This window comes from Mesoplodon bidens, assembly GCF_964165515.1.
Source record: "Mesoplodon bidens genome assembly, chromosome: 11".
Lineage (NCBI taxonomy): Eukaryota > Metazoa > Chordata > Mammalia > Artiodactyla > Ziphiidae > Mesoplodon > Mesoplodon bidens.
The window spans coordinates 96051730-96072761 of NC_138167.1; the positions used below are offsets into that span (position 1 = coordinate 96051730).

Consider the following 21032-nt stretch of genomic DNA (forward strand, 5'->3'; position numbering starts at 1 on the left):
AATTTTTTTTAAATTGAAGTATAGTTGATTTACATGTTGTGTTAGTTTCTGGTGTACAGCAAAGTGACAGTTATACATATATATACATATTATTTTTCATATTCTTTTCCATTGTGGTTTATTACAGGATATTAAATATAGTTCCCTGCTCTGTACAGGACCTTGTTGTTTATTTTATATACGGTATTTTGTATATGTTAATCCCAAACTCCTAATTTATCCCTCCCCACCCCCTTTCCCCTTTGGTAACCACAAGTTTGTTTTCTATGTCTTTGTTTCTGTTTTGTAAATAAGTTAACCTGTGTCATATTTTAGATTCCACAATAAGTGATACCATATAGTATTTGTCTTTCCCTCTCTGACTTACTTCACTTAGTCTGATCATCTCTAGATCCATCCATGTTGCTGCAAACGGCATTATTTCATTCTTTTTATGGCTAGTATTCCATTGTATATAAATACCACATCTTCTTTATGCATTCATCTGTTGATGGACACTTAGGTTGCTTCCACGTCTTGGCGATTGTTAATAGTGCTGCTATGAATACGAGGGTGCATGTATCTTTCACTTGGTAAACTTTTGAAAAACTAAAATAAAAAGGACTTCACCTCAATAATGGGTAATTTATAAGTTCTACAATGATGAACACATTATGATGAGTCTCACTGAATTTGTTCCCTAGACAACCACCTTAGTCTACGTGTTCTTAACCCAGGAGTGAAGGCAAGAGTCTGTGACCTTGGATGTGAAAAATACTACATGTTTATTTTCTCTAATCTCCAGCTGATATTTAGCACTTCTTTCAGTTATACACATGGCCAACACATCACAATGTTCTTAGCAGAATCTGTAACTTTGTCATCAATGTAACTCATATCTCATTTTTCCATATTTTCATTTCTCATTTAATTGTTGCAGATATCTCAAAATATTGTTTATACTCATCACTATATCAAACTACATTAGTTATTAGACCCGAAATGCATATAAAAGAGCATGTGGATCAGAAATTCATTTCTTTTACTATTTCAGTAATTCTATTTCAGTATAATTAGTTCCTTTGTAATCTTATATGTTTTATTTTGTGCATTTCAAAACACTATTTTGAACAGAGCCTATAGCTTCTCTAGATTCCCAAAAGGGATCAGTGGCACAAAAAGTGTATAAGAACTAATGTATTCTGTTCATGCTGTTAATATAAAACACTCAGACTGTACCTGTTATCCAGTAAGATTTTAATAGCTGTTAGTACAGTTTATGTTTTACATTTCCCATTACATTTTGTGAACTGCTGAGATGATGAAGTTATACAATGGTTTTTGCTCTTCTTTTTGGATAAAGAAAATTTTATTGCAAATAAAATCATTTCACTTACTTGCAAAGATCATTAACACAGCTGGCAATGTATAAATATGGATCAATATATTCATGGCAGCTCAAAAAGGGAAACTGCAACAGTATCTGACACTTGAAGAAGATTGCCTATGCAGAAAAAGATGGCGGTCAGCAGAACATACTGAATGATATGCTTGTACTCTCATTTTTTTCTACTGATCTGTTTGCAAGACACTCTGTTCTTACTAGGAAAGAGAAAGTATGTAGGCTTATAAATTTTAAACAACATTTTCTAACTACATATTTTATAATGAGTACTACTTTTATGAAACTCATTGTATTCACCATTTTTGAAATAATCATAAAGTTATTCTTGTTGCATTACATTTCCTGATTTTAATAGTGTTTATGTAGTATTTACACTAAAAATGCTTAGTGTTAAATATACAAATACAGTATATGTGTGGTGTATCCAAAATGCCTAAATTTTTCACGTCATATTTACCTCAAATGCTGGCATTCCACTGGAGCATGGATTTGGAAAATCTGAGGGTGTGGGTACACATTTGGTATCATCTGGAGTTTGCACCAACCAACTATTTGCAAACATAGCAATGTCTTCTGTATAGTCCTCTATTTCACACAAACACATACAAAAAAATATGTATAATAGGATCACTTTCCACAAAGACACAGTTCACCAACATAAACTTCCTGGTCAAAAAGTTAAACTCAATAGCTTTATAATTACCAATGATATTAGATTATAACATTATTTCAGCATAATAAAAATAAATTGAACAAAGTTTAAGTACCAAATAAAAGTTAATACCATTGGAGAGAGAACGCAAACTTCATTGAAGCAAAATGGGGAAGGGTTGAGAGTGAGTGGTACAAAATGAATACCAGTAAAGCCTGCAGTTTATAATGCAGAGAGGAGAAAAAATATGCATAAAATTAAGAAACATAAGTCAAAGTTTGGTATGAAAATTTTCAGACAGCCCTCTCATTCTATTTGACATAAGTCAGAACCTCACGAAAATTGTAGCTCCATTTTGGGGGTACCTAGAACCCTTGTGGAGATTTCAGAGGATGGTCATATAGACAATGAAAAAATGGAAAAGACACCTGGAGAAGAGGGTACTAAGAAGTGAATTCATTCCATTGGAATATGATGAATAGTGTTTCTAAAGATGCTCGGGACAGATTAAGAATGCTGATACCATCCCAGCATTATTCAGAGGCAAGATTCAGGAGCTACTATGTGGCAGCAACAAACAGGCAGTTGGTGGTGAGCACCCTGGGCCTTCTATCTGGCCTGAGGACAAGTTCAGGGTCTGACATGAAAATTAATCCCTCCCCACATTCAAACAAGGGCTGAATCTGAAATCTCAAAGACCCCGCAGACCCAAACAAGATGACATCTCCAAGTTCCATCTGATGGCCTTCATGTTTGAGTGTCAGCATCTCCACCACTGAGATTTACACAGCCACAGGCCCACCACTGATGACGAGCTACTGCACCACTAGAATCAAAAACTGCAAGCCAAATGGTCCACCCGTCTATCTCAGCATCTTCAAGATAGGAAGATGTCTACTTACTACTACCAATTTTGGGGAAGATTGTAGAAGTTCATCTATAAGAACGCTTTGCGCTCTTAGTATAAAATCCCAAAGTTTACAGGGGCCTGGAAGGCTTTTTTGATCTGGCCTCTGCACTCCCCCAGCTCCCACCCTGTTTCACCCACTCCACCCCGCCCTATCCCTCCTACATCTTCCACTCCTATCTTTGCTCAACCTACTCCAATCATACAAGCTGTAGAATGTTCTTCACTCCAGCTCATTTCCACCCTGCTCCTGCTTTTGCTCGTGCATCTCCTCCTTCGAAATCACTCTTCCCCGACCCCAAGCTTCCCTCTGCTGTCTCCCTTACTTCACGTGGGCATCTATTTAATATGACCTCCTCAGAGAAGCCTTCTCCGGCACATGATCTAGACCCACCAAACATACACTGTTCTATCACTTAGTCTCCTTGTTCCCCTATTTTTATGGCTGCTATTGCTCACAAAAATTGTATTTTAATTTGTCTATTTATTTTGCCTTCTACTACATGAAGGGAGAGAGCTTGTCTAAGCTGTCCTATTGCTGGATCCCTGGTTTACTATCTGGTATAGAGTAGGTGCTCAAAATATATTTGCTAAATAAGTGAACGAATAAATACAAGGGAGTTTTCCATATTTATTAAATAGATTATTAGAGTCCTAGATGTTTGGTCCACTTCATTATCTCTGATATTGTGGGAAATGCTACACCCTGAACCAAGCGTGGGTCTGGTTTAATATACTTATTTTTAAAAGGAAAAACTCATGTTCCTTTTAAGTAAATTTATAGTCACATTTCATTTCAAAGCATCATCATACTTTAAAGGTCTGCAGAATCAAAAATATTTCCTAAAGGCCCACCTATTTCCACATTTATGCACAAATTTTAATGTAACTAAACAACCTGGGCAATCCCTTAGAGTTCACTTTAATTCCAGCTTTTAACCACATATTTAGCTGTTTTCACTATATTGCATTAACAAAAAAGTCCCAAATGTTGGTTACTATGAGACTTTAAATCCATATCAGTTGGTGATCTGGGAGCCTGCGAAACTAAAATTAAAATGTTTCATATAAAATGTACTCCAAATGGAGCAATTTACTGTCCATATTGGAACACTTCTAAGAGTGAAAGAGAGGCAGTATTAATTATTATGCTGGGAAAAACAAGAGTAAATCAGGGCTTCTATGAGTAGCTAGCTATAGACATGAATTATGGAACCAGAATCTCAACTAGACAACAAATTTAAATATTTCTATATCTACAGAAATTCTGAAAAGGCTCATTTCTTTGTGAAGTCATACCTGAAGAATGCATAGGAATGCAGAGAGAAATACAATTTTAATCACTGTTAAGAAATTATTAATTCAATGGGGTTCAATAAAACTACCTCTCTGCCTCTAAAGATTTACCTAATCAGCAAAGTACAGGATGAGTTTCAAGAAAATACTAGGCATCTTTAAGCTAAAGGTAATACAGCTCACCTGTAGACGTATTCTTGCATTATTACGGTATGAGAGAAAATCGGAAAGCAGGCTCTAGTCACATCTTTATAAATTATCATAAATTAGTTTTTTTATCATTCTGCTTTACTCTGTGCACTAAATAAAATTGTGAAAGAGCTGAAATCTCTCTTTAGGCTCCTTCCATATACTTTCCAGGGTCCTTCTTGCCCTCTGCCAGTTCAGCCGTAATTCAGTCAAATTGCCTCCTTCCGGTCTTCTCCCACAAATAATCTGCTAACACCCCTTTGCGTGCTGCCCAATTATCTCGCTGTAAGCAACCATTTTATGTTCCAGGTTATGAAAGTCTGTCTGACTCTTAACACAAATCCTAATCTGAGTCTCTCTGCCTCTAACAAGAGCAGATGCTATTTTCTAACCCAACTTCTATACCATGTTCCCTAGATGTCCCCAGGGAAGTTGCCCATGGCAGTCTTTAACTCTAACATTGAGAACTGAATTGAGTATTATTTTTTTTCATAAAGCTTTGATAGAGAAGAAAAAGAAATCAATAACTGCCATCTGATTGGTTCTGCCTGGGTCGAAAACCCTACTTCCTAATATAGTCTCAAGATTCCAAGTTTGTGAACTCTCTCATTCTAAATACCCAACTGGATGCAAAACACATTTCACGATGAAATGTACAATACTGTACATTTGTACTGTGCTCACAGACTTTTAAACACTTTCATTTACATTTTCTCATTAGATTCGCAGAGGCTGGGAAGCTCTAAGGGTCATTATTATTATCTCCATTTTGCATGTAAGAAAATTGACTCCTTGAAGTCCTGCTCTTTAGCTACTAGTAAACTAATACTGATGAAGCATTATGCATCCTGGGAAAATGTTTGCATTTTGACAAGGGCCTCTTAAAGCAATGTCTTTAATCAAACATTTTCACGTTAGCTCCATTATAGACTCATTGAGAACACCTGGAGATGATTATAAATTAGCTAAAATGTATTCAGTATTAACTACGTGCCAAGCCAGACACTGTACTAAGTATTTTACAGGGATTACCTCACTTAATCCTTGCAACTCTATGAAGTATACACTACTAGTATATCATTAAACTTAGAAAGTTTAACAAGTGGCAAAGCGGAATATGAATCCCACATTCTGATTCCAGAACCCACACTCTAAGTAGGATTTTCATTCCCTTAAAACACAACATATGGGCAACTCTTCTCTATTAATTTTATAATATAAAACAAACAGTATTATATAGCGCTTTACAGATTAAAAGTCAATTTCTCTCACATTTATCTAAGAATAGAATTGGGAGCCAGTTGGATCTGTAACTCAACTCTGATAGCACCATTTACAAGCTGTGTTACATTGGGCACATCATCTTGTGCCCTCATTGTAAAATTAAGAAAATACACCCACCTTACAGGATGTTGTAAGAGTTGGGAATAATATAGCTATGTACTCATATTAACTATAACTAAATGGTATCAAGCTATGCTATTATTATTAACAATGCTCTGAGTTCTAAATTATTTTAATCCCTATTTTACAGCTGAAGAAACTGAATATCAGAGAGATTAATTGAGATGCCTCAAGTTATAAAACTTGTAAGAGCTGAACAAGATTCAAAGCCAGGTAGGTCTTCTGGTACTAAGAACAGTATTCTTTGCTATTGCACATTTATATGTGGACCTAAATCATGATTGCGTCCTGTAATTCTCTTATTTTGTTGCCACTGCAAACTAGTACCCATATTGAAACAAAACCCATTTTTAACAGCTCATTGGGATTAGTTTCATGACTTAGAATGAACAGATGAATGAATGATATGTACATCATTATACATGATAAAAACCATTCCAAGTTATTACTCAACTTTTATAAATTCTGCTCACATTTTATTGTATTTATAAAACTATTACATGGCAATCATTTAATTTATTCCTATCAAGACTGGAAGCAAAATATCTGTTGCCCAAAAGTAGACAAGTTTGCCTCAAGTGGGTCTGAATCACTAAAATGTCGATATAAGCCCCAAGAAGGGAGAAGCTTTTTTTTTTCCACTGATATATCCCAAGCTCCTACAACAGTGCCAGACACAAAGTAAATGCTCAGTTAGTATCTGTTACATGAGTAAGACCTGACTTGTATTAATTTAGCAAATGTAAGCTAGCTCATGGTTTTCAAGAATGACACAAAAATATTTTCCTGTTCAAGCTTCACTTAAAATCACATAAGCAGGCAAGCGATAGCTACCGTTTTTACCCAACCTAGGACAAGTTGTACCCTTCTGGGTATAAACAGAGTGATCAGTGAAGGAAGAAGAGCTCAGGAGTACCCACCCATTTCTTCTGCTCCACTTACCTTGCTGAATGATGAAATCATCAGATTGAATGTCGTTGTAGTTTGCACATAGGCCACATGATTTCCCTTTATGCTCCTCAGACAGCTTCAGGTAAATTCCAGATATTCCATCCCAAGCCAACGAAAAACCAAAGGTTGTTTTCACCAGAATATAGTCAGCTAGTTTCTCAATGAAAACCTGTCCAATTGTCTGAGGCAATGTTAAACTTGAAAAATAGAACAAAGACAATCTAAGAATTATGATGAAACATCAATTACAGATGATCTATTTCTTTCTTGAAGTGAATGAGAATTAAATAAAAGATAATTATTATTCAAAATTATTGAATAAACTATGAAGTTAGATTTTCAACATTTTTGAAATTTTAATATTGAAATAAAAAGACAGCAAGAATGATACCTATTTTCACATACTGATTAAGATTTTATACTTATAATTGGATGCTTCTTTCCACCAACCAAAAGCACACTTCTGCTAAATATCAGTGATTTTTAAAATCTGGAAAATAACCTTGTCTATTTAGAATAATGAGAGCTGAATGTATTTATATTTTTATCTAGAGAGTTTAAGATAATCTAAAAATGCTGCTCAACAATTTTGAAGTAAGAACAAACAATACTCAAAGTATGTAAACACATTTTTGAGTGATGATTTTGTTTAATTTTGTTTTAAACTTGGCTGTAAAGAAATAAGGGCTTCTATCCCCAAAATGTCACCTTGGTACAAGTCATTGTTTTCCAAAAGAAAAATGTCTAGGCATGTTAATTATAATTTATATTTTTAATGCTGCAAAGTATATTATTAGGAATAAAAAATACTTTCCATACAGTATTCATAAGGATTATATTCATAATTTTTAAGTTGCATACAATTTGGTCTATTTAAGCAAGGGTCACATTGAATATTTAAACTTCTTTTTTTTTTTTTTTTTTTTTTTTCGGTACGTGGGCCTCTCACTGTTGCGGCCTCTCCCGTTGCAGAGCACAGGCTCTGGACACGCAGGCCCAGCGGCCATGGCTCACGGGCCCAGCACTCCGTGGCATGTGGGATCTTCCCGGACCGGGGCACGAACCTGTGTCCCCTGCATTGGCAGGCGGACTCTCAACCACTGCGCCACCAGGGAAGCCCTGAATATTTAAACTTCTGATCCAATGTCTAGTCTTTCCACTTTTCACAAGCATGTACACATACAGAGGAAGTGAGAGACATAAGAGGACAGAAGAAAACTAGCCAGGCTAACTGAATAATGTAAGGTGAGAGGTTAGTAGGTACATTCATACATTTCTCTCAAAAACTTCAAATTAGTGAGTTCCTTTCCAGTAAGAACATGGCTACATGAAATAAAAACTATAAAATTAAACATACTCATTAACATAGGGATAGTCCCTAAAGAAACAATTCAAAATATCTGTAATCATTTGCACAGTATGTGTGCAGATAATTTTTAGTCATAAGATTTAGTTATAAGAATAGGAAAATAACTAAAATTTACACCAGAGAATAAATGACTTTACTGTCATAATCTATTCTTATTAAAAATTATAAACATAAGAAATTCATTTTCAATTCCTAGTAAAAGTTAGGATGAATAATATTGTTTAAGATGGCAAGTTTATAAAAGCTATACTTGAAAAAAGTGAGTCATGTTTTGTAAAGATATTCCATAGCAATGGGATGTTCACTGCAGCAAGGTATAGATTTTCTTTTGCAGGTATTCCTTGGTTTGGTCATTTGTCACTTGATCTCTTTCATAGTAAATTTGAATAAATACACAATTTTTGAAAACAAAACATGCATAACTGTGATTATCCAAATGTCTATACATTAAACGATGCTGGTAGAGATGGGTGATGATACTAAAAGTTAGATAATCTCCCATAAATTTAAGAAAACCTCTATGCAACTTGAAACATTAACAATGCAAACTAAACTGAATGCACAGATTAATACTGAAAATTATTCACAGGTTCATATGTACCAAAACGCTGCATTTCACAGGCGAGAGAACAGAAGTCCAGAAAGGGAAAGTATGATGTGCAGAGCCAACCACATTTGACTTCACTTTGGTGAACATTTCTCTAGCATCTGCTATGAGATAGGCCCTAGGCCCGGTATAGCATTATTATAAGCAATTCAGCTGAATAATAAGAAAACCATCTTCTTTCTATTATACAAATGGAAATCTTCAAAGAAATATGTTTTCTGAGTTAAAATTTAAATATTATGTCCTATATTTAACAAAGGGTTAGTATTCTTGAAAATCTACTTAAATGGCATTTTTGTCTTATAAAACAATAATTTTTAAGTGCCCACTATGTTACCCCAAATCCCATATAAAAATCCTAAACCACTGTTTAAATTCAGCTCCAAGAAATACATATGTAAGTGCATTACCTTCCCATTCAAATGGATAATCTTTCTTTTATAAGAAAGTGAAAAGTACAGAACCCAATTGATGAAGAAAATAAGCCCAAGAGAGGCAGAGGGGCTGCTTGGCGTTGCCTGACTATGACAAAACCTGGGTCAGTGCCTGGCTCCCCTAGTGCTTCATCCAAAGCCCCTCCTGCTATCATCTGCTGCCTCTCGAGGAATCTAAACTGAAAAAAAAGCACATAGGTTGGTACAGCGATTGCCCTGGAAAAAATCCCCATGGTTCAAACACTTGCTGGCGAATTCTGAATGATGGATAGAATTGTGCTATAACACAATTTACTTTTCTCAGCATAAGTCAGCTAAAACAGAAAAAATACCTGCCCTCACGAAATATATCCCATTAGAGGAAGACAGTTAATAAAATTTACGATGAAATGTAACTAAAATATGTACTATGGTAGATGACATGAAGGAGAAATATTAAGCAGAGAAAAGGGACAGAGAGTGTGTCAAGGATGGGGGGGCAACTTAAAATTGAGTATCTCTATACTTATTTAGATTGGATGGTAGATTATTCCACAGTACTTCTAGTTTAAAATGTATGAAACCTTCTACCAAATAAATAAACATCCTTGTCCCCTCAAGTTTCAGTTCTACAAGTGAACTACAGTTCACTACAGTGAACTACAGTTCTTATCTCTTCAAGAAGACCAGTTATTTATTGACACTCAACTTTTTGTCAGAACACTAACAGAAAATCCTGACACCCAAATCTCATTCACACAAATTTGGGAAGGATTTTCAGAGGTTTAGTTTTATTTTGATTTACTGTTAAAAAAAAAAAGAAGAAGAAGAAAAGATTTAAGAAAGGGGGCAAAAATAATTTGAGCTGAACTATGAGGATTTCTCCTGAATCTCTCTTACAAGTAGACGTAATAATCTTACCTCTACCTATATAAGTATATTTGTATCCTGCACAAACATTAGGGAGGCTAAACTGTTAGATTCCTGGCCACCTGGTTGGCTTTGGAGCCTACTGAAATTTTTATGTCTGTATGCTATAACTTAAAGGTTACTGTTGAAGAAATCCTCTCCCTTCTCTCCACATTCACTTCCAGAGTGAGATGTTTAGAAATTCTGTTAATCTGTTGTATTATTTTCATTATATCATTTATCATATCTTACCTGATTCCATTCTTTTTTATTTCATGCCCATAAATTCGAATTTCCTCTTGGTCTGAAAAGAACAAGCTGATCGACCGATAACAGTAATACACTGAACCAAGGCATTTAGGGCTATTATGAACCTTAAAGGGAGAAAAACAAAAGAAAGCATAGAAACCAACAACAACACACAAACTTGCCTTCATCTGAGTTAACTAAATCCACAATGCACATCTACAGCTCTATAGCATCATTAGTCCCATGACACTTTACAAAATTATAACTACAGTTAGGACTTTCAAGAGAAAAAAAGATATTTGCTTCAGAAATTGGACAACAGAAGTAACTTCATAAAGCACAAGTTAACTTAGCATATTTATTTAAATGATCTGAATCTTTACATACAGGATGTTAATATTCTAAAACTATATGGTGTGATCACCAGGACATGGAAGCAACCTAAGCATCCATCGACAGATGAATGGATAAAGAAGATGTGGTACATATACACAATGGAATATTATGCAGCCATAAAAAGGAATGAAATTGAGTTATTTGTAGTGAGGTGGATGGACCTAGAGTCTGTCATACAGAGTGAAGTAAGTCAGAAAGAGAAAAGCAAATACCATATGCTAACACATATATATGGAATCTAAAAAAAATGGTTATGAAGAACCTAGGGGCAGGATGGGAATAAAGATGCAGACCTACTAGAGAATGGACTTGAGGACACAGGGAGGGGGAAGGGTAAGCTGGGACGAAGTGAGAGAGTGGCATGGACTTATATATACTACCAAATGTAAAATAGCTAGTGGGAAGCAGCCGCATAGCACAGGGAGAGCAGCTCTGTGGTTTGTGACCACCTAGAGGGGTGGGATAGGGAGGGTGGGAGAGAGGGAGACGCAAGAGGGAAGAGATATGAGGATATATATATATATATGTATAGCTGATTCACTTTGTTATAAAGCAGAAACTAACACACCATTGTAAAGCAATTATACTCCAGTAAAGATGTTTAAAATATATATATTACACAAAGTAATATTTAAAGATTGCAAAAGTAACTATAACTCTAAAAATAAAATTGTCCAAACACTTTAGGGAAGAGAGGTTATTTCTCAAAAAACTGATGGGAAAATTAGTTTACTAGTAAAATTAAAAAAGAAAGCAAGGAAGAAAAAAGAGGAAAGTAAGAAAGGAGAAGAGGAATGTTAGTTTCTCCTACCCTACCACCAAAATAAACTTTAAAAGGTCCAAATAATGACAGCAGAAGATAGCTGAAAGAAAATATATATAACTATATAGATGGAAAAGAACTTTCAAAGCATAAAAGTGATAAGAAAAATCACCAGTGATAAGATAGATTTTTAATACTGCAAGAATGTAATATATATTAATTTAGTGATTAATCAGCAAATTCTATTGATCACTTATTATGTACCAGGCATTGTTCTAGATTCTGGAGATGTAGAAGTCAACAAAATAGACAAAAATACCTGCCCTCATGAACCTTATATTCCATTAGAGAAAAACAGTTAATAAAAAAAATAACTACATGTAACTAAAATATGCATCATGCTACATGACATGAAGAAATATTAAGTGGAGAAAAGAGATAGACAGCATGTGTATTGAGGGTTGTTGGGGGGTTGGGGGCTGTTTTAGACTGAATGGCCAACAAAAGCCTCACTGAGAAGGGGAAATTCTAGTAAAGATGAAGGAGGGATAAGAGCAAGCCATATGGATATTTAGACCATTCTAGGCAAAGGGAATAGCAAATGCAAAAAGCCTAAAGTAGGAGTATAACTAAAATGTTCTCAGTATCCAGGAATCCAGACATATGACCCCAGGCAGGATACTGGAGGAGTTTTCCTTGAAGAAACAAAATTGAAAAAGATGTACAGATAATAATATTGGGGGCTCATTTAATGAAACCAGAGACTCCCTGCTCAATCTCCCACTAGACAAGCAAGCCCCGATCCATGTATTCAGATCTTCCAACCAGCTTTTAGAGCCTAATTCTCAAATGTGAATAAACATTCATGGATCATTTGATAAAAGCCTGCAATGTGAAAGGCAGGTGCCAAATAAACAAAACAAAGGAGATCAAAGGAATCAAAAACAAGTCAGAAAAATAAACTTCCAAGAATCCATAATTTTTATCTTTAGGGAGAACAGTGAGAAAAGGCCATTCATGAAACAAGAATAAAATGATGTTAAAAGTGAAATTCGGGCTTCCCTGGTGGCGCAGTGGTTGAGAGTCCACCTGCCAATGCAGGGGACACGGGTTCGTGCCCCGGTATGGGAAGATCCCACATGCCGCAGAGCGGCTAGGCCTGTGAGCCATGGCCGCTGAGCCTGCGCATCATGTACTCCAAGCAGTATGTAGCCTAAACAATAAGATGTTTGCCCGAGTTGTTTTCCAGGAACTTGGTGTCAGGGGTGTCTAGTTTGAGTTAGCTGGTTAAGACTGGAGAGGACCCCTTCCCCTCCAACTTGCTCCAACGTGCAAGTGTGGTGACCTTTTGACGTCAGAGGGCTGAAAACACCCTCAGATCATGCTAAGTGCCTCCATTTTGGAACAACGATTCCCCACACCTTTTTCCAGTCACCTTTCCCCAGGCTTCCACGCCTCAGGCCGCCCTGCTTTTTTATTCTTTATCCAATAAATACCCCAAGACCCTTGCCTTGAGGGAGATGGATCTGAGATTTGTTCTCCTGTACCCTCACTTGGCTGCCTAATAAACCCTCTCTTTGCTGCAAACCCCGGCACCTCAGCATTTTGGCTTTGCTGCAAGATGGGCAAAATGAACCTAGTTCGGTAACACTCTTTCCAGGAAAATATCTTCCCTTTCCAGAAAGCACTATAAACAAGCACTGCCCACATGATCAGAGCACCCAATAAGCTTTTTAGAGCCTATCTCTCAAGTATGAACAAAATTCAAGGACTGCTAGACACTTCACAGGACCTAAGAAACAGGGAAACCAATACAGGAGAGAGAAGAATGAAATTCTCCAGGAAGATGGTGAATAAAATCCTGAGTGCTAGGTGTACAGTGGGCTCAAAAGCAACCACTCTCAGTTGGAACAGGAAAATGAAGAACTGAGGAAGGGACATCTCATGGGAAGGAAAGAGAAACTGAGAGATTGTCTGATGTATCTGACCATATTGAGAACAGTTGTTTAGAGATACTTTGAAGGAAAAAAATGATTGAAGTATAGAAAATGCAGCAAATGAAAAATGGGATAACTGTTAATTCTATAAAATTGTACAGAGAAATAAAATCACAATAACATATTAGGCTCAGCTCTCAACAATATTTATATAAATATTGTTCATATATGTACGATATGTAAACGACAATATAAAAACCATATATTTAACCAATAATGGTGATATAACTCTATTAGGAGGAGAAAAGGAAAGTGTGTGTGTTTTTGTGTGTGTGTGTGTGTGTGTGTGTGTGTGTGTGTGTTACGGGCAAGTAGGATAACATAACAGATGACTTCCCATTTTCCATAGTAAGAAGTGAAGAAATAAGTCCTAACTTTGATAAATAAAGAAATAATAGCACATTTTGACATGTTAGGTAAAAGCCAGAAGAAACAGCTAAAAAAATTGAAGTAACTGCCTTTGGGGCATCAGACTTCAGCTGGGGTCAAGGAGTGAAGGAAAGAGGGGCTCTTTTTTGGCTTCATATATCTTAAAGAAATTTTTTAAACTAAGTACATGTATTATTTTCATAAAAATAAAATTGAATTTAAAGAAGAAAAAGAAAAGAATCAAGAGCATAAAAAAGATATATGCATAAAGATATTTATTAACATACATCTTTTAAAATACTGAAAATATTTTTTAAATCTAAATTTCTAAAACAGGGTACAATTAAATAATTTCAGTATTTCATAGTTGGAACAAATACAGCTAACAAAATCTGTGCTTGTCAAGAACATTTCGTGTGGGAAAAAAGTTCTTGATATAATATTAGGTGAAAATGCGGGAAATAAAATTATGCATAGTAAAATTTCAAATTTATGTGTATAAAATCCGGAGGAAAAAATTTAGAAGGAAAAATATGAAGCCATTAGCACTGATAAGCCTTGACTGATCATTCTGATAGTATTTTTTAGACTCCTTGGAATTTTTTCAAATTTTCTACAAAAGAGGTGAACAACTTTTACAATTGGGGAAAGACGACATTTAAGTAAATGGATTTGTTAATGTGAAAGCAAATTCCGCCAACCAAACAGGGCCAAGTAAAAACAATTACCTATTAACTCTGGAAGCACAGTTGAACATTGTGTGTTATGAACACACAGTTATCTACTTGACACCTTAGTCCTCAAAAGCATCAGTCACTGGACAAGAACATTTCAATGAAAGAGTCAGAAGATGTTTGAGTGATAAACCCAGCAACTCCTTCCTAGAGTGGATGAGTAAAGGACTATAGGGGACTGAGCCCTGTATGAACTAAAAACGCATGCCACTAACTTCCTTACCTAAGGAGACCTCCAGTTTTTTATCCTTATGTCCCATAAGTTAACTTTCAATAGACTTCCTTTTGAGGAAGGCACAAGGATTCGTTGCTGTTGAAAAGCTTTAGGGCCTACTTTTGAATATTTGCCTCGTCTAAGAGAGGAGGAAAATTTAGGCAACTCCAACATAAGTCGGAGGGATTCAACAACAGAGATTCAAACAAATGATAGTTATGGAGGGTTTTAGCTTTAGAACAGGACAGCACTGCAGTTTTCTAGCTGTGTTTTGAGACACCAGAAAATTCAGAGGAAGACAACAGCGGAGAAAGAGGTCCCTACTTCCTTACTTCTACCAGAGCTACTCTGCAGCTTGCATTTTGAGATGTCTCCTATGAATTCTTTTGAAGGAAGAACTCTGCAACTAAGAACTAACTCTCTGAGCTCAATCATATAGTATCAATCTACCTAGAAATTAGCTGCCTGTCTCCACATCCTTTAGCCTGTGTTTATATAATTCACACACTCCATTTAATAAATTCCAGCCCCCAGATTAGACCGAGGTATGTCATTTTAAAAAATCCAGATGGCCATCACACTGGACATGTCAAGAAGGAAACATACGCGAGTAATATGATTGATGCCTGAAACTATCCTCTTGAAAATGATCAAATAAAACGTGAAGAATGAGTATGTCAACTGGAGTTGATATTATGACATCCATGATATAGACATTTCTGTGTTGCCTACATGTCCCTACCATATGGATGCAAACCTTTCTTCTCCCAGCCCTAGGCTCCATCTTGATAGAAATATACTCAAAATAGCTACAAATTTGGCCCATCCCATTCAGAACCAGCCCCTCTCCTTCCCTAGTCAGGGCCTTAAGTATTCATGCTATGATTACTATATATTTTCCATGATTTGTCCAGTACTTTAAAAATACAGACTTGCCCAGAAATAATTTTTAAGTTAATTATGTCCTAGAATCACCTACCCATACAGTGTACCGAGGCTCCAAATTACCACAGTCCTTCGCAAAAATGTAAGAACAGTTTCCTGGGAAATAATAGTAGATGCCATCAAAAGTTTCAAAGTGGTACTGTCCCCAGCTTTTGCAAATCCCATCTCTGCCATTGCCCATGTTTGGCACTGAAAAGAAATAGGATAATATTTAGAAGAATAAAACAAATTATACCTGTTTCTGGCAAGGTTCAGTCATGCTAGGTGATTCTAATTTTCATTAAAATAAACGTTTTCTTCTTTGGTGGACAATATCACAGGGAAAAATACCTAACAAAATTACCAACTGCTCTCAAAACTATCAAACTCTTCTGAAGAAAAACATGGTCTCCAAGTTGTTTTGAAGAAAGGATTTATGTTAGAAACTTCCTTAATTTTTGCTTCCAAACAAAGACTCTGGAAGAGAGGAAGAGAGGAGAGAATGATAAAGTAAAAGAAGGTGATAGTGATAAAGCAAATATAATGGCTCAGAAAGAAAGAAATGTCACCACTAAGTGTTCTAAAAATTAACACTGACAGTGTTCTAGTCTCTGCAATTCTTTCAAAAATAATAGCACCCACAGAGAAAATTAACCACTGACCAAAAAGTCATGTTTAGAAGTCTGGGACCTGGGGATGGGGAGCGTTAGTCATCCAAAGTATGCTGGAATTTAGGAATTCATGACTTCAAACTGGTCACACTGTAAGCAGTGTTTGTCTTAAAGCATACAACTTCATCTCCTGTTGCCTTCATGCCTATCTCCCTTTATACCTTTGTGGGTCACCTTCCATTCCATTTTGATTTTGTAGACCCTTCCTTCTAGATTAATATGAAAATCAGTGACATTTACGGAGCACTCAAAATGTGTAATACATATTGGTTAAGACATTAAAATGTGTTAATATACTCTATAAGGAGCATAAAGATAAGGCACAATCACTTTATCTTTTCTTTTTGTAATTTACCTAAATGTATTGGGCTTGGCCAACTTTGGCCTTTTCAAGAAAAAACAGAGTTATTCCTTATTCAGGCAGTCTTCTCTGATAGTATGCCTTACCTCTGTTGCATATTTTCATAAAATCTTGCACTTCCCTTTACAGAACGTCACAAGTGTAATTACTGTGTATCTGTTATGTGTTGGTCCCCCTCCTCTAGACTGTAACCTCCAAGAGGGCAGAAACATGTCTATATTACTCACTCTTCCCAGTGCCCAGCCTGGGATCGAGTAGATGCTCAATAAATACTCATTAAACAAATGAATGCTTTTTAGTCATTATTGATGTAGGGTCCTAAGCTAGACACCAAGGATAAAAATATTATTAAGAACCTTCTGCCTTTGAAGAGCTCTCAACACTATTTCTCTTTTATGTACAGAATGTTCCATTAATTCAAAGTCAAAAAGAATGAGTGGCTCCAAATAACAAATCTAATTTATAAAGCAAAAGAGAGATGAATTGGAAACCTGGTTTTAATGGGCTAGTACCATTTAAAATGGAAAAAACACTTGAATCACATCAAAAACAAAATAAAATACTTAGGAATAAACCTGACCAAGGAGGTGAAAGGCTCATACACTGAGAACTATAAAACATTGATAAAGGAAATTGAAGATGATTTAAAGAAATGGAAAAATATCCCATGCTCTTGGGTTGGAAGAATTCATAGTGTTAAAATGGCCATACTACCCAAAGCAATATACAGATTTAATGTGATTCCTATGAAATTACCCATGACATTTTCCACAGAACTAGAATAAATAATCCTAAAATTTATATGGAACCATAAAAGATCCAGAATTGCCAAAGCAATCCTGAGGAAAAAGAACAAAGCAGGAGGCATAACCCTCCCAGACTTCAGATAATACTACAAAGCTACAGTAATCAGAACAGCATGGTACTGGCACAAAAACAGACATATGGATCAATGGAACAGAACAGAGAGCCCAGAAACAAACCCACACACCTATGGTCAATTAACCTTTGACAAAGGAGGCAAGAATACACAATGGATAAAAAGTCTCTTCAGCAAGTGGTGTCAGGAAAGTTGGACAGCCACGTGTAAATCAATGAAGTTAGAACACACCCTCACAAAAATGGCTCAAAGACTTAAATATAAGATAGGACAACATGAAACTACTAGAAGAGAACAAAGGCAAAACAATCTCTGACTTAAACCATACCAATGTTTTCTTAGGTCAGTCTACCAAGGCAATAGAAATAACACAAAAATAAACAAATGAGACCTAATAAAACTTAGAAGCTTTTGCACAGCAAAGAAAACCATAAACAAAATCAAAAGACAATCTACGGACTGAGAGAAAATATTTGCAAACGATGAGACTAACAAAGCCTTTATTTCCAAAATATACAAACAGCTCATACAACTCAATAACAGAAGAAAAAAAAAAAATCAAAGAATGGGCAGAAGACCTAAATAGACACTTCTCTAAAGAAGACATACAGATGGCCAATAGGCACAGGAAAAGATGCTCAACATTGCTAATTATTAGAGAAATACAAATCAAAACTTCAATGAGGGGGCTTCCCTGGTAGTGCAGTGGTTAAGAGTCCGCCTGCCAATGCAGGGGACGTGGGTTCCAGCCCTGGTCCCAGAAGATCCCACATGCTGTGGAGTAACTAAGCAACTAAGTAGTTGTGTGCCACAACTACTGAGCATGCACTCTAGAGCCCATGAGCCACAACTACTGAGCCCATGTGCCACAACTACTGAGCCCATGTGCCACAACTACTAAAGCCCGTGTGCCTAGAGCCCATGCTCCACAACAAGAAAAGCCACCTCAATGAGAAGCCTGCACACCGCAACAAAGAGTAGCCTCTGCTTGCCAAGACTAGAGAAAGCCCGCATGCAGCAACGAAGACCCAATGCAGCCAAAAATAAATAAATAAAATAGATACAACAATAAAGAAAATTTTTAAATGTTTAAAAAAAAAAAACTTCAATGAGGTACTACCTCATACCTGTCAGAATGGCCATCATTTTAAAAAATCTACAAATGACAAATGCCAGAGAGGGTGTGGAGAAAAGGGAACCCTCCTACACTGTTCATGGGAATGTAAATTGGTGCGGCCACTATGGAAAACAGTATGGAGGTTCCTCAAAAAACTAAAAATAGAGTTTCCATAGGATCCAGCAGTCGCACTCCTGGGCATATACCCAGACAAAACTATAATTCAAAAAGATACATGCACCCCTATGTTCATAGCAGCACTATTCACAATAGCCAAGACGTGGAAACAACCTAAATGTCCATCGACACATGAATGGATAAAGATGTGAAACACAAACACACACACACACAAACATACACACACACACACAATGAAATATTACTCAGCCATAAAAAAGAGAATGAAATAATGTCATTTGCAGCTATGTGGATGGACCTAGAAATTATCAAATTAAGTGAAGTTAGAAAGAGAAAGACAAATACCGTATGATATCACTCATAAGTGGAAACTAAAATATGACACAAATGAACCTATCTATAAAACAGAAACAGGCTCAGAGACATAGAAAACAGGCTTGTGGTTGCCAAGAGGGAGGGGGGCAGGGGAGGGTTGGATTGGGAGTTTGGGACTAGCAGATGCAAACCATTGTATATAGAATGGATAAACAATAAGGTCCTATTGTATAGCACAGGGAACTATATTCAATATTCTGTAATAAACCACAATAGAAAAGAATACAAAAAAATAATAATATTGTAAATCAACTCTAATTTAAAAATTAAATAAAAATTTTAAAACAGAAAAGAAAAGAAAAAACACTTGAGGAAATAGAGTTCAGTGAGAAGTTAAAAGTGGGCATACTCATTTTCTTTCACATTGTTTCAAAATTACTGGAAATAAATTGTGGATACTCTAGTTAATACACAACATTATTGTACCAACTCCCAAAGAATGAACACTAATACAGCAAATTATGCCTTCATGTTCTCCACGGCATCTCATAATTCTCTCATAAGTATCCCTGAAACTTACCAATCTGGCACCGTGTCCCAAGTGCCTGAAATATTTGACAGTCACATGTACCAGCCTTAGAACAGAAAGCTCCGTTAAGGCATTCATGAGGACAAGAACCTGAAGGGTAAAAAAATAAGTTATCTTCTGGCGTGCATCAGTTTTTATAAACATAAATCTGTCAAGATTTACTTTGGACTAACAGTAACCTCTGTTAACTCAAACAGAACCCTGGGCCTACTGCCTTGATGAGCTAAAGACTTAAGCCCCTTAAGTCTCTATCTAGTTCATTTCATTATGTGTGCCGTGAAACAAGAAAGACAGGCTTTCACATCTCAAACCACCCTGAGAGCAAAGGTTAGCCTCCTTCAAGCAATTGAAAGGTCAAGTTCCCATGTAAGGAATCCCTGTCCCAGATGATGAGAACCAGAAATACACAAGCTGCAGATGATTCCCTTGACGGAGTTTGGCACGTCTGATCAGCTACTTCTCCAGAAGCAAGTGTTTTATTAAAGAAAAACGTCCATCATTAGCTCAAGGGATCAGGCACAATATATAATACAACTCACAAGGAAACTACTTTTTTAAGAGAATGATTAAACATTCCATTTGAAGTTTGTGTATTAATCCTCAGGCTTAATTACAAATGAATGCATTCTTTCTGACCCATAGTTAATTTTAACGGGGCAGAAGCCAACATCACTGCTGGGTGTCACCAAAAATATTCTTCCTTTCATGGAAAGAAAAATCACCCCAAAGAATTATGTTGAAAAGAGGAAGAAAGAAACCTAGGAGCTCCTTAGTGAGTTTTAAAACTGCAAATGAATCATGGTGAAAAATTTTCCTGTAATAAGAACACAAGAGACAACTGGTAAAACTCAAGCAGAAAGGATTTAAGTGACAACTGGCAAAACTCAAGCATAAAGGATTTAAGTAACACCTCAACAGAATTAGAGAACATCTCTGAGTGACCATAAAGTGTTTACTAAAGATTGGCCTTCTCCGGAATACGGTCAGGTCATGAAAGGCACTTATATAATTGCGGTATTTTAACCACAGTTCTGCAGAAGGCAAGAATTTTAGAACTCTCTTATCCTTTCACCTTAAAATTCATTGATCTAAAATGTCTCTACGTTTAAAGACATACAACTCTCTAGTATATCTTAACTGAGGAGAAATGTGCTGCTTTAACTTTAATCATAAATATAGATTAAAATGATGTTTTTCATAAATTTAAAGGCAGTTTTCTTTTTCTAGGGGGGCA

General features: G+C 36.1%; 1 protein-coding gene across 1 annotated transcript in view; it reads right to left on the reverse strand.

Annotated features, from left to right (window-relative positions):
* The window catches only part of OTOGL (otogelin like), a gene marked incomplete at both ends in the record, with an annotated part of 149058 nt that overhangs the window by 117853 nt on the left and 10173 nt on the right, over positions 1–21032 (reverse strand). Inside the window, 6 exons of the mRNA XM_081250255.1 lie at positions 1377–1483; positions 1842–1969; positions 6775–6980; positions 10334–10455; positions 15783–15937; positions 19790–19888. Coding sequence (XP_081106381.1) covers positions 1377–1483; positions 1842–1969; positions 6775–6980; positions 10334–10455; positions 15783–15937; positions 19790–19888 — 817 coding nt within the window. The remainder of the gene's footprint in view (positions 1–1376; positions 1484–1841; positions 1970–6774; positions 6981–10333; positions 10456–15782; positions 15938–19789; positions 19889–21032) is intronic.